The sequence below is a fragment of the Mus pahari genome, chromosome 13 (assembly GCF_900095145.1).
Source record: "Mus pahari chromosome 13, PAHARI_EIJ_v1.1, whole genome shotgun sequence".
NCBI lineage: Eukaryota > Metazoa > Chordata > Mammalia > Rodentia > Muridae > Mus > Mus pahari.
The window spans coordinates 30,514,130-30,528,991 of record NC_034602.1 but is presented as its reverse complement, the minus strand read 5'-3'; the positions used below and the strand labels follow the sequence as shown (position 1 = coordinate 30,528,991).

Below are 14,862 nucleotides of genomic sequence, written 5' to 3'. Positions count from 1 at the left end.
GAGGGGAGGGGAGGGGAGGGGAGGGGAATCAAAGAGAAAGGAGAGAGGAGAGAAGACAAAGAGAAAGGGAAGAGGAGAGAGAAGAGAGAGGTAGAGGAACAAAGGAGTGAGAGGGTACGAGTGAGAATAAGAGAGTGAGGTGGGGCTGAGCACCCTTTTTTATGGTGTTCACTGTTGCTAGATAACTGGGGAGGAGTTTAGCCTGAAGGTCAGAAGCTTGGGCCATTGCTTACGTGACTACTGACCATGCTTCTCTTGTGGAGGCTGTGGGAGGTGGTACTTTAGGCAGGGGCCAGGAGCGTGAAGTGTCCACGCCAAGCCCGTGCCTATGCCGCCCTTCCCCCGCCTTCATAGCAATGGTCAGACGCCTCCAAAGTAAGAAAAACGATCAGAAAGCAGTGGGCTCAGAGTTGGCCGTCGGGCCTAACCTGGGTCATTGGTTTACCGGGCCACACTCTTCCTGCTGACTCCTGAGGTTCCTTCAGCAAGTTACATGGGGTAGCAGTCTGTCCTTGGAGTAGTCTGTCCACTCAGATAAGAAACTGTATGGTAGAGCAAAGTCCCAGCCTTGTTCCCATGTGGTCCCTCTGTCCCACTGGAAAGCTGGCATCTGCTCAGGGATTTTGAATGCTCCCATCTTTCCCTTCTGAGCAAGTCCCAAAGGTGACAGTAGCTAATGACCCAGGCAGTGTCCCCCAGGCCTGTATGAGGCCATCTGTGTGGACAGAGAAGAAAATACCCACCATGGTCCTGGAGGCCACCTATGGACAGTTCCAGATGTCATGACCCCGGTGGGCTCTTGGCCCTGACGTGGTAACCTCCTGGCATGCCACCATGCTGGGCACATTCTCTGTGCACAGGCTGTTCCTTTTGCTATGTTGGGGGAGGGCTCTAACAGCCAGCCTCTTTGTAGATGACTCCCGGACCTATCCCCATTCCACTGGACATCTGGCCAGCAACTTAAACTGGAAAGCAATGCAGGCCAGGGTGCCTCCACTTCTCCCCCTTCACCTGTGCAGCAAGATAAAAAGGCCCGTCTTCATCTCAGGCATGTACCTTGCTCTGTGTTCCAGCCAGTGACTGTAGGCCCCCGGGTCATGGGCAGGACTGTGACTGAGCCAGGGGATATCTGGGTGTCCCTGAGCAAGGCCACACTACAATAAGCTCTGCCCCACATTTGGAATCCTTTTTGCAACAGTTTAGTCTTGGGAGCACTCAATCATTGCTGGATGGTAGTAAGTAAGGGCCCAGTGCCCTGCAAAGTCCCCTGTGAGGCTTTCTTTAGCCTTCCTTGACCTTTCCACCAATCAGGTCCCCATCACCCTCCCTCGTGTCCTGCCCTTCTGCCACTCTGTGCTTGTGACCGCCTTTCTTTCTGTGCCACAGTTTATGCTGCCTCCTTTTACCCACAAATCAAAGCCCTCAAAAACAGCAGCATCATAGACTCTTAGAAATAGGCCTGTGTGTTTGGCCTCTTGGACCTGGCTAATGACACTGTTTGAGAAGGTTGCAGAACCCTCAGAAAGTGCAGCCTCACTGGAGAAAGTAGGTCACTGGGGACAGGCCTTGAGGTGTCACACATTTGATAAGCTGGCTCCATTTCCTGTCAGCTCTCTGCTTCCTAAGTGCAAACACAATGTGACCAGCTGACCCATGGCTCTGTGACCATGCCTGTGCCACTATGCTAGGACTGTACCTTCTTCTCAGGTATTTGGTCACAACAATGAGAACAGTAAACATCTGTTCATGGGGTCCATGTTCACATAGACCCCATAGCTGTAATAAAAATATTAATTCCTATAATGATAATAGAGAAGTTGGATCAAGAAAATAGTGACATAGTGATTAGTAGTTCTCCAGTACAGTTGGTGCATCATGGGAGAGCTAAATCAGCAAGACTTGCTCCAAGTTGTCATGTTGGTTTCTTATAACATTTGATACTCACTGACTGACAGCCCTCCCCGAAGGCCTAGGTTCCCAAAGGCCCAAGCAAATCCTGTAGAGCAGGGGCCCTTTCAATGGCTGCGTGCATTGACTATTTCTTCCTGTTTTCTTTGTGTGTTCATTTGAGTGTGTGTGTGTGTGTGTGAGTGTGTGTGTGAGAGTATGTGTGTCTGAGTGTGTGTGTATGTGTGTGAGTGTATGTGAGTGTGTGTGTGTGTGTGTGTGTGTGTGTGTGTGTGTGTGTGTGGTATATTGCTGGGAACCAAACTTAGGGCCTCACACATGTTCACAAGTGCTTTACCGCTTGTCTTTGGTTTTTTTTTAAAGAGTTATTTATTTTGTTTGATGTGTGTATTGTTGTGCCCGAGTAAATGCTGGATTGTGTGTGTCCAGAAGCCCTCAGAAGAAGGCAATGGATTTCCAGAAGCTGGAGTTAACAAGCAGTTGTGATCTACTCCATGTGGGTGCTAAGAACCAAACCCCGGCCCTCTGTAAGAGCATCAAGGACTCTTGACCATAGAATTCTCCCTTAAGTCCTCTCTATTTCTCGATGCCCCTATCTTCTGTATAGTGAACAGAAAACCGGTGCTGACCCAATCCTGCAGAGGTGCAAGAAGAGGTCATTTCCCAACAATGAAAACATTCCCACAGCTGATGCCAGGGCTCACTCTATACCCACTGAGGACAGAGATATGCAGACAGCACACAGCAATGCCCATCGCTCCAGAGCCTCAGCTATCCGATGACAGACGACATGGTGACCTTGACAGTCTGACTTTTCATCTCTGTACATAAGCCTCCGTCAGTGGCCCTGCAGACCAGGTCATGGCCATCTATCTGCCTTCTGATATAGCTGCTTGGTAGCCTAAACCACTGCTGGTTACACCTAACCTTGTCTGTTTCTCCGCCAAGCTCTTGAAGAGCTGAGCCACACTCAGATCACCACCCCCCACAAGGTCCCAGAGCCCAGCGCTGTGCCTGGGGCACTGCAGAAGCACAGTAAACACTCCCAGAGAAGCCTGTGAATGCACACCACCAAGCAAGTGGCATCTTGCTACCCATCATCTTCCCTGCTCCTTTTCCGAGCTTCTTCCTTCTCCCAAACTCCTCCCTGTGGCCTCAGAGGACTCAGCTTTTTAAGCAACCTGCTCTGAAAGTTCTCAGCTCTCTGAGCTTGGGCAAAGTGAGTTCACTCCTCTAGACTCAGCCTAGGGATAGGGGTATCAGCACTTCTCTGGCTGCTTTACAGTGTCTCCGAAAGCAAGCACTTTGTGGCTAAGGAGCAACCAACATGTCTTTCCCCAATGTCTGCCCTCCTTGTAACTGACAGCACAGCTCCCAGAGTACATGAGCTGGAATAAGCAGAGAGCTATCTTGGAGCAGGTGGCGGGGGGGGGGGCAGTAGTCCCCTTCAGACCTGGCTTTCTTCATGTGCTGGAGCTTGCGACTCTCCCTCCCTTTCTCAGTTCCCTCTTCTGTAATGACTAATAAGGACTAATAACTCTATCACCTTGTCAGCTGGCTGCAGTAAAGACAGCAGTGCTCTGTGAAGACTGTCTGCTGCACACGTGACCAAGGATACTCACTCTGAAACCTCTTGTCTCCCAATCTCTGTCCCTCAAAGAAGTACAGTCACATGAAGACACTCCCTATGACCGGCGCAAGTGGCTTCCTGTGCTCATTTCTTTATTGAGTGGCTCGTTCGCTGAGCTTCACAGTCCATGGAGGTCAGTCCCAACTCACCATAAGAATACTGAGGTACTGAAGTTTAGCAACCAGCCTAAGGCTATCCTGGCCAGTCTGGATCACTACTGTACCCTAAGTGTGATCCCCTAGAGTCACCTATAGGAGTACCTCCCCCCTCTTCAACACAAGACCCTCCCCACTACTGAACACTGTTTCGAATATACCATGGGTTCCTACGGGCAGCCTGTTTTTTAAAAATCTGCACCACTGTTTGTGGACAACTCAGGGAACCTACAAGAGACATCTTTCAGCTTTGACAGTCGAAGCCTTATGTGAGATGCAGCTCCTCGGAGCACAGGGCCTTCTGAAGAGAGTGCATGTAACACTGAGGTCATGGATGCTTGAGACCAATGATGGCTTCGCAGCTAAGGGCACAGATCCTACAGGATCCAGCCACTGATAAGCCCAAAGCCCCAAAGAGCTACTGACTCTGGCCCCAGATCCAGAGCAAAGGACCAAAGACGGGGCCATGACTCCCTTCTGATCGAGATGCTAACTTTGTGTCTGTGGCCAAATCACTTCCCCTCCCTGGGCAGTTCCTCTGTCAGCTTTCTCAGAACAACCCTTGATGCAGAAGGGGGTTAAAGGGGAGAAAAGGAAATGGACACATAACAGCAAGGTCCTGCCAGGCATCTAGGAACCTGCTCTTCTACCCAGCACTCAGGGTAATGGCAGGATGGGAGAACGAAGCCTCAGGCCAATTGCCTACATGAGAGCGCATTTATGGAAATCGCAGGAAAGATTCTAAATGGCAAGTTCCGTGTATGCATCGTTTATTTTCAGAATTACAAGGAGATGATGGTGAGTGTACACTTTGTTCTCCTGGGGGGGGGGCGGGCAGGGGACAGGTGGGAGACGAAGCAATGCAAATGCACAACAGAACACCGACACGCTGGTAAGCTCGCCCAGGCAAGGGAAACGCCGCCGTTATCTGGAAAACTTGAGCACTCCACATTCCAATCAAAAAATACATTTGAATTTTTAAATAAGCAAACCCAGATAGCTTGTGTTGTCCATCTGGTTTTGTTGTGCTTTCGTTTGAGACAGAGTGGAAACCCACCCAGGTTGGCCTCGAACTTGCTATGTAGCCTGAAGTCCTGATCCTCTTGCCTCCCGAATATCCCCTCTTCTCTAAAGGGGCTGAGTTCACTCTGGCTTTATGGGCACAGGGCTAATGCAGCTGGAGCCACCCACCCTGGCATCATGTCTTATATGGACCAATGTCCAGGTCTATCTCTCAACAACTACATGACAACAGGTAAGACACTACCAGAGACTTCACTTCCTCTCTGTGGGACAAGGATGCTGAGAGCAGCTGTCCCCGTCTCCACAGTTTGGAAAGGAAGCTTTGAACACATCTGGCATGTGGCAGGAAGACATTAAGTGAGGATGTTTACCCTCCTGTCAAGTAAAGAGGAAATAAATGCCCAGCCATCCTTCCCCAGCTTACGAAACATACCCGAGTTTAAAGAGATAGAATAAGGAGAACAGACAAGGTCCAAACCTTTGCAGTCCCTAGACCCCCTGTGTGCTGCTACTGGGAATGGAGGCTGCAAAGCCCAGTGGATGCTGGACCTGCCTGGGAAGTTCACAGCCCAGGAGGAGGGGAAGATGGGAGGAGTAGTAAGTCCCCTGAGGATGGGGCTGGGCCAGCGGGGACCTATACTCAGAGTTGAGCCCCCTCATTCACATGGCTTGCACACTGTCGACTGTCGACTGTCGGGACCCAATCAGTGTCAAATAGATGGATGAACAGAGCATGGGCGTGCGCACGCATGCAAGAGAGAGAGAGAGAGAGAGAGAGAGAGAGAGAGAGAGAGAGAGAGAGACCATGAAGGGTATTAGGGGCAACTGACTGTCAGACGACTGGCTGGATGAGTGGACAGATGGGAAAGATACAGGTGGATGGGGGCACAAGGAAACACAGGTGACAATGGACAGGTGACTGCCTCCTACCAAATGTTTGTTCTGCCCCCCCCCCCCAATTCATGTGTTGCTATCTAATCACCAAGGCAAAGCTGAGCAGGTGATTAAGTAGGAAAGGACCCCATACTGGGTGGTACCATCGCTCCCATTAAAAGAGGTGCATGCCCCTTCCCCCTGTGAGGACTCAGCAGCCATGAGGCACCATCTACACTCCAGGTCTCAGACACTGAGTCTGGGGGTGCCCTGACCTTGAACTGGGTATGAAAGGCTAGACTAGTGCTGGGGTGGGGGTGCACTGATTATTTCTCAGTGTGATAAAATACCTGGCCAAAGCAAGTTAAAGGATGAAGAGTTTACTGTACCTCTTCATGCAGAGACCACAGTGATGGCGAGGAAGGCAAGGGGCTGAGAACAGCTTGGGAAAGAGCTTGGCTTCTGCTTCCTCTCAGCTGGAAGAGCTTAGGAAGCGCCAGCACCTCAAGTCACCCCAACAACCCACCATCTCCACCCAGGCCCCTTCCTAGCAGGCGTGTCTAACCTTTTCAACATTAGGACTCTGAGGTCTTCACTACCGAGTTCACACTCAAGAAGTTCATGATTTTATTTTATTTTTTTTAAATTTCATAGTGTTTTAAGTCTTGGGTTTTGTATTGGTCCACATGCAAGGCTACCCCGGGGAGAATGCATCCCAAGGGTTTCAGATAGGACAGGCCTGTCAGACCTAAGGGTTTCACAGCCTCCCCAAATAGAATCAGCAGCTCCGACCAAGGGCTCAAGCCTGGGGAAGGGAGGGGGCGCACAGCGGGCATTCAAACCCTTAACAGTGGGTGAGGAGAATAACACCAAAGTTGGCGGTGGGGTACAGTAGAAATGGATATGGGGGGTCTGCAAGTGCGTGGGCAAGTGGGTAGACATCGAATGGCTGGTCGTATGGGTAATGAAGCCAATGCGTTGAAGGGCAACGGCGACCTCGTGTGTATGGTTGGTGGGGCCAGAGACTGAGTTGGGAAGGATGGACCATCCTCTGTCTGATTCAGCTAAGTGATGAGCCGATGCTGGGGAAATGACCTTAATCAAGTGGCTGGACAGAAGTCAGAGGAGACAAGCGATCACTCCTGTCCTGGGTTCCGGCCACTTACCGGGCTACCGTGCCCCAGCTGGGCCCGCAGGCGCCGGTTTTGGTGGGCGAGCTCCTCCACCTGGCTATGCAGGCCTATCTCCGACAACGTCAGCCCATACACGCAGCAGCGCAGTTCCTCGAGCTGCTCCCGCAGCTGCCGCTCGGTGGCGCTGTGCTCCCGCAGCCTGAGCACCGCTTTCACCCGCTCCCGCTCCGCGAGCTCCGCTCTGGCTCGCAGCGCGCTCAGCTCTACGACCTCGGGATCACCCAAGGGACCGGCTAGAAACTGCGGTCCGGGGCTCCCCGTACTGGGTGGCGAGTCCGCGGCCTGCAGCTGAGCCAGCAGGAGGCCCGCAGCGTGCCCCAGGCGCCGCACGTCGCGCTCCAGCCGCTGCACCTGCACCCGCAGAACGCGCTCCTGCTCCCGCACCAGGCCCAGCTGCTGCCGCTGCACCCGCCCGCAACGCTTCAGGGCCGCCGCCTGCCGTGCCAGCGCCTCGTCCTTGCGCCGCAGCCGCTCCTGCAGTCGCCGCTGCCGTCGGACAGCGCTCTCTGCCTCCCGCACCTACGAGTTGCGGTGATGGGGATGTCAGGGCACGCGCCTTGCTCGCCTTGATCTCTCTTCCTAACATTCCCTTATTTTGTGCACCGTGGGTATTTTTCATTATAATGTTGCGCTAGGACCAAAGATGGCTCAGAGGGTTAATGTCACTTGTCACCAATTTTGAAGACCCAAGTTGGGTCCCGGGTACCTGAATGTGGTAGGAGAAAAAACCTATACAAGTTGGACTCTAACCACCACTGTGGCACATGTATGTGCACGCACAAAATAAACAAAAATTTAAAGTTATGCTGATTACTGAGTTTGCTGACACTGCAGCCATGAGTCACCTTCACCTCATCCTTGTCATAGTCCCAAATCTCCATGAGTTCCCTACATCAGCGTGCGGAAGAGTGTTCAGTGGGTTGGAGGGGCAGTACCCTGCGAGGGTCTCTGGAATTGTTCTGTCTCAACAGTCCTGACACACCGATTTCCAAACACCACAGAACTTTCCAGAGCTCCCTGGGTCAGTGATGTGAGCTGAGCAGGGGCCAGTAAGCCTCAGCAGCTAACTGTTCACAACTATGAATACCTTGTCCCCACCCCCCACTGAAACAGCACTATCATTAGCCCCACCATACATTCAGAAGCTATCTATACAATGGGACAGCTCAAATTCTTGCAGCCAGCTCTGGAGCACAGCATGGGAGCCTTGTGTTTGCCACATGGGCTTTTTTTTTTTTTTTCTCTGTCCCTTTGGCCATCTTGCTGAGCAGGGAACACTTCTCCATATTCAGACACCCAGCCTTCTCCCTACCACACACAGTGAGTTGGACTGACAACTGCAAACACTGCCTCTGCGGTGAGCTTTCTCTCACCAGGTAGCTGCTTCCCTATGCTGCCAGAGAGCCTGCAGGCGAAAGGAGCATTTGCCAAAGGAGAAAGGGCGTGCAGGACCAGCCCAGGCAGGCTTGGTGGGGTAGTTTATTGACTGAGTGTGGGGAGTTGAGTTTTCTGGGTCTTCCTGACTTTATGATGGTGTGGATTCTGTCGTGGGTGCCTGTACGGTTCTGGGTGCCTGGGGATCCATGGCATGGGTGGGTGGGCCCTCGACACCTCTCAGGATGACCAGAGCTCGCTGGGGAAATGAAGCCTCTTTGCTCCCTGGGAGTATGACCAGAGCAAAGCTGCCACCTGTGACAGATCAGACACATTTAAAAAAAAAAAATAATGCCAAAAGCCTGTTCACACATCCCTGCCATGCTAACTCCTACATTCCAAAATCTCCAACAAAAACATAAAGGCTAGAAGTTAAGGTTGGGGGCTGGGCTGCAGCTGGGCCACCTCTGACCCTGACCAAATCACTGAGTCTGTACATGGGCTTCTTGACAGGTCTGTCTGAGTACATTCTTGTTGCCCTCTGGCTCATGCTCAGCTTGCTCTCTTAGACAGCTCAGGATCTGCTCGGGGATGGCACTGCCCACAGTGGGCTGGACCCTCCCACACCCACCATCACAGACCGTTCCTCACAGACATGTAATGACAGTGGAGAAGCACGTGAAAAGGACTGATAGCCCCCTGGGCTCCCCAGCACCCCTCATCCCACTAATGCAATTAGAGGCTTGCATGTTACCCTCACCGTTCATCTGCCGCGACACTACAAGCATCTCCACTGCAGGACTGTCCCTGACTTCCCTGGGAATCCCAGGTGTACAGAGAGCAAGGCTCGAAACACCCTTACAGTGTCTCCTCAGAGGAACCACGTGTCCCAGTGCCGAGGCACAGCCTGTGCCCTGCTTCTGTGAAGACTCCCCTAGGGTTGAGAGGCTAAGGGCACATGAGCCAAAGGTTCAATTTAACTTGAGTCTGCCTCCAGTGATCAGGGGAGAGGCAAGAATGACTCCAGGCTGGCCCGCTGGTACCCAAGGACTGAGTTGAGCTGAGCTGGACTTTCCACTTTACATTTTTGTCTCAGTGAATACCATGTCATGTACCCTGGTTGTCCCATAGCTGCCCACTGTCAGACACACACACATAAACACACACACACACACACAAAGACACAGCTGATCAAGACCCGAGAAACAACACCCCCTTTAGTGCATCCCTTGCCTGTTCGAGTTCACATCCCATGAATGGGCTGCACCCTGCAATCTTAAGACCCCTAAGCTGTGCCCCTGAAGCCCAGAAGCTGGGTGCCCAGGCATCACTGGGTATCGATTGCAGAGGTGTGGGTCCATCTGCTATATATTCCTTCCGCAATATGACCTGCATCACCTGCCCCCTGAATAGCTTCTTACGATGGATAAGAATGGCCAGTGCAGATAACATGAAAGATGCCCTCTTCTCTGAGTGTTCTATGTGCACGTACCCATTTAGCTCACCTGAGAGGTGGGTAGCATATTCCCATTTTACATATGAGGAAGCAGACCCAGGGAGGTTGTGACACTTGTCCAATGTCACACAGTCAATTCAGCAAGAGAACTAGGGTTTGCCTCCACAACCTGGCCCTGAACCACTCACTTCTTCTTGGTGGGGCTATCTACTGTGCCCTGCCTCCCTGCTCCCCAAAGCTTTAGCTGTCTTCCTCGTTCCTGCAATGGACTCTCTGGAGTTCCTGCTGTACCTGCCAGCCTTTCCCTCCCTGCACATATATCTTTTCCTGGCTCTCCACAGCAGCGTGTTGGTCCGCTTCATTCCCACACTTCAAATACCTTTCCCAGCAAGGTCTGGGAAGTTCTGTCCCCAGTTCCCTGAGTGTCTTTCTCCTGCCACACCTACAGCATATCCAAGTCCCTCCTCCACCCAACGTTCTTATCTTCCCTCTGTCCCCGCCTGCGCGCAGCAATTTGAAGAGAGAAACCTGCACTGGCCACCTCCCGACTTCAAGGACCCAGGCATGAGAAAGATACCAACACCCAAGCTTCCCCAGGAGGCCTGGGAGGTAGGCAGGGAGAGGTCAGACAGAGAAACTGAGGCCCAGGATGATCACACGACCAGGCACCAGGAAGAGGAAGGAATACAAACCTGGCTGACCAGTGTCCCCTTCAGTGCCTGCAGCTGCTCCTGGACGTGGATGGTGGCGCTTCTTTCCTGGGCCACACAGGCACTCAGCTGCTCCACCTTCAAGAGAAGCCCCCTCTCTGACAGCTCCAGCTCCTGGACCCTACAGGGAGAGAAGCAGGAGACACTCAGGGTAGAGAGTGAAGACTGAGTGTCCAAGCCATGGTGTAAACCCCAGCACCACCAGGCCTGCTGGGGTGCTGGTCTAAGGGTTTCCTTGTCAACCGCCCACAGACTTCACCAGCTTGGGCTTAAGCTCCGTAGCCCAGGCTGGTCTCAAACTCACAGTGATCCTCTTCCCACTTTTCCAGCCACTGGATGGCCAGAGTGAGCCACCAAGCCAGTCATACCTATCTCATTATAGAGTCTCTGTCCTGGGAAGATAGGACAAAGGGTTGGGAAGATAGCTTAGTGTGTAAGAGCACTTGTTCTGTGAGCATGAGGACCCTAGTTCAAATCCCCAGCAGCCACATAAAAGCCATCCCTGTAACAGACAGACCTTACTGCTCAGCCTGCCTAGGCAAGATGTGAGCTTCCAGGCGATTAGGTGGAGAGTTATGGAGGAAGACATGCTCATGTCCTATCTGGGCCTCTCCATGGATGCAGAGGGGTGTTGCATGGATACCCATGCTACATACGTGTACACACACACACACACACACACCCCCAACATCACTTAGCACAAAATTCAATCCTATGTGTTTCTCAGCCCTACACTCAGAGACACTCAGGGGAGGCCGACCAGCCAACAGCTTCTTTTTTTCTCTCTTTCTTTTTCTTTCTTTCTTTCTTTTCTTTCTTTCTTTCTTTCTTTCTTTCTTTTTCTTTCTTTCTTTCTTTCTTTTCTTTCTTTCTTTCTTTCTTTCTTTCTTTTTCTTTCTTTCTTTCTTTCTTTCTTTCTTTCTCTCTTTCTCTCTTTCTCTCTTTCTTTTCACCATCAGACCAATGGTTGCAACTTAAGCATCCTCCAGGTCATATATTCCACACAGGAAAAAACCGAGGACCTGAGAAACGATTATTTCCTGGGGTCACACGGAATTGTGGGTTCCAGGCTGATTTTTAAACCTACTCACTGTTGCCTCCCATCCTGGCTCCAAACTTACACATATCTCCTAAGGAAATGACTGAGAGTCAAAAGGTGTCTGTGATTTTAAAAAAAAACAAAAACAAAAAAAAACCCAGAAACCATGATCATGTCTGTGTGGCTTGCACTTGCACAGGAGATGCTGGGAACAGCCTGTAGGACTGACACAGGGAGCGGCTGAGCCACGCAGGGCTCTGTGCTGCACGACGAGACTCTAGAGACTGTGCCTAGCCAGGTAGCCAGGAGGGGACAAACCCTGACTGCAGATAAAGGAGGTGACACAAGCAGGATGCCCCCACCAGAAGAACCATAAGATGAGAAGTTTCCTTCTCCTGTTCAGTGCTAGCCTTGCCTCCATGCTAGGTAATGTTAGCCAGAGATATCCCTCTATCTACCACCTCTGCGCGTGCTTTCTCCTTTCCCCAAGACCAGCCAGTGACCTTCTCCTCCATCTCTGACCCTGATCCACTGGGAGGGGCAGGCTCTGTCTTTACCTGACATGGAGGCCTAACTGGTTACATCTATGACCCTCAGATTCCCATCTGTAAGATACAGGCTGCTGTACTCTGCTCACTGGGTTTTGTTAAGATGAAAGAGGATGCTCTTGCTCTTTAAGGCCTGACCAAGGGTTTCCTCTCCCCAGGGAATAGGTCCCCTCAAGCTAATCAGTGAGGGGGTGAACTGGTGCCTTCTTGCTGCTTTTGAGCTGCGCTGAGAGTTGAAAAGGAAAAAGGAGGCCATTCTCTTTCTTTGGGGGAGCAACCTGTGCCCTGACCACAGAAGACAGTCTGCTTCTGACTCAATCAGCAAAGTGCAGTAGCCAAGCTGTGGCCCCAGATACACCCGGATCCTGGCCCCTGCAGGAAGGGTGTCGCCCTCCACGTGTCCAGAAGGCTGCAGAGCAAGTAAAGTCAAGTCTGTGACAGGAGACATCTGGTCTCCAGATGGTCAGAAGGAGGCCAGGGTGGAGCTGACTGTGGAGAAGAAAGCCATGGCGACACTAAGGCTTGCTACAGCTCTGAGGTGGGCTAGGAGATGAGGAGGCATGCTCAGCTCAGGAGCGAGGACCAAGCAGCTAGAGTCCCAAAGGTGTCAGGGTGTGACCCTACTAACAACTTGAGCTAAGCTTGAATCCTAATTTCCAGCCTCCAGAACTGTTAACCAACCATATCTGGGTTCCTGTTCGATTGTCTGTCTGTCTGTCTGTCTGCCTACCTGCCGGCCAGCCTGATTGCTTGCACACTTTAGAAACACTATGTGAGTGCAGGTGCATATGCATGTGTGAAGCCAGAGGTGGACATGGGGTGTCTTCCTCAACCACCCTCCACTTTCTCTCTTTCTTTCTCTCTCTTTCTTTCTTTCTTTCTTTCTTTCTTTCTTTCTTTCTTTCTTTCTTTCTTTCTTTCTCTCTCTCTCTCTCTCTCTCTCTCTCTCTCTCTCTCTCTCTCTTTCTTTCTTTCGATTGATTTTGAGACAGAGCCTCCTACTGAGCGAGAAGCTCACTGGTTATTTCAGCTGGCCGGTGAGCTCCACTGATCCTCACCTCTGTCACACAGCACTGTGGTTCCAGGTGTGTACCGCCCCTGGCTTTTACTTGGCTGTTGCAGGATCTAAACTCAGGTCCTAGTGTTTCTACACCAGGCACCTCCCAGACTGAGCCATCTCTTTACTTTGTTTTTAAGCCACCAAGTATGGTGGATGCATGCCTATAACCTCAGTGCCCTGGAGAGAGAGGCAAAAGGATGGAGAGTTAAGGCCATCCACGGCTAGAGCGAGAGTCGGAGGCCAGCACAGGCTGTGTGACGTCCTGTCTCCAATCCCACCACGCTACTCCTAAGAAAAGGAACCAAGTTGTGCCGTTTGTCATGGCAGCACAGGAAACCCATACATACTCACAGGACCCTGAAAAGGACAAGGGGTGGGTTTTTCTTTTCTGTCTAAAATAATCACACGAGGCTTGTCAACATGGTGCCACAGAGGGTACTGTGAATCTAAGATGCTCTGCCATGAATATATGGGCCCACAGTGTCCACAGGCTAGACTCCTGGGTACCTGGAATCAAGTCTTACTGTTCTAAGGGATGCATAGGCACAGTGACACACCATCCCAGGCCTTGGCGTCTCCTTCATAAAACAAGCAGAATGCTCACCATGAATACCTGCTGAGGGCTTAGGTCTCACTCAGAGCGAGATGGTGACAAGTACCCCATGTGACTTTGCTACATTAGGTCAGAAATGACTGGGAAGCACAGTTTGATGAGATGGGAGTGGGTTTTTTTTTTCCAATCCATTTTCTAACAACTCAGTTGTGTTATTTTTATGTTTTATCCATTTCGTTGAATTAGCTAATTAACTTCATTTTTTTTTTTTTTTGAAACAAGAGTTGACTCTATAGCTCAGGCTGGCCCGTGACTCACAGCAATCCTCCTAGCTCAGGCTCCTAAGTGCTGGGATTCCAGCTATGAGTCTCCTCGCCCAGCTCTGTATTCTTTCCATAATAATAATTTTTAAAACCTTTGGCATTTTAACACTTTTTTATTTATTTTTTTTTAATTTTGTGGAGGCCAGGTGAGCAGTGCGTGTGTGGTAGTCAGGTGACAATTTTACAGGGTTGACTCTCTCCTTCCACCATGAGGGTCCCAGGAATTGAACTCATGTCATCAGGCTTGGCGGCAAGCACCTTAGCCCACTAAGCCATCTCACTGGTCCTACACGTTAACTCTGTAGCTGCGGCAAGTCCAGTGCGTACTCCCAGGCAATCACTGTTTCCTAGTGGACATCGGCTGGGTGTCTGCATTCCTAGTGGGCCATTTAGACACTGCACCTCTTCTTGTCCCTGACTCTATAGTTCCCCCTCTGGAAAAGGAGGCAATAATATTATATACATCACAGGCCTCAAGAGAGTCAAAGCTGGGCCAGGGTGGAGGCCAGAGTGGTCCCTTTTCTCCTTCAGCCCTGCCACAGATCCTACTTCTCTATTCCCTGGCCCTTTCCTGGAGGATGGATACTGCATCTTCAAAGAGAACAGTGGATGTGGCCTCATCCTGGGCTCCAGCTGCAGAGGTGCCTCCGCCAAGGTGCCCCGCCTGACCCTGGGTCCAAATCAATGAATGCACATCACAGACTGAAACCCGCTGTGAGCCACAAAGAACCTGTGCTCCTTTCATTAATGACTTGAGTGTTCACAGTGACAGAAAAATTAACTAACACACACGGGCTCGAGAAACTCCTCGAGGACCCCACTGCTGCTCTTCCTGGCTATAATGAGGAGAAGAGCGTTCCTCTACTAAACCCATCCTTCAGGATGTGCCCAACTGCTCACAGGCCTGTAACAATGCAGTCCGCTGACCATGGAAACTGCCTCTTGAGAGGAAGGGAGGGAAGGAAGGCAGGAAGGGAGAGAGGGAGGGAGGGAGGGAGGGACAGAGGGAGGGAGGGA

The 14,862-nt window shown here is 51.4% G+C and overlaps 1 protein-coding gene across 1 annotated transcript in view; it reads right to left on the bottom strand.

Moving 5' to 3' along the window:
- Positions 1-14,862, bottom strand: part of C13H4orf50 (chromosome 13 C4orf50 homolog) — a 66,846-nt gene that overhangs the window by 50,431 nt on the left and 1,553 nt on the right. Inside the window, exons 3-4 of the mRNA XM_029545015.1 lie at positions 10,305-10,443; positions 6,756-7,301 (exon numbers count right to left, since the gene is read on the bottom strand). Of these exons, the coding sequence (XP_029400875.1) occupies positions 6,756-7,301; positions 10,305-10,443 (685 nt within the window). The remainder of the gene's footprint in view (positions 1-6,755; positions 7,302-10,304; positions 10,444-14,862) is intronic.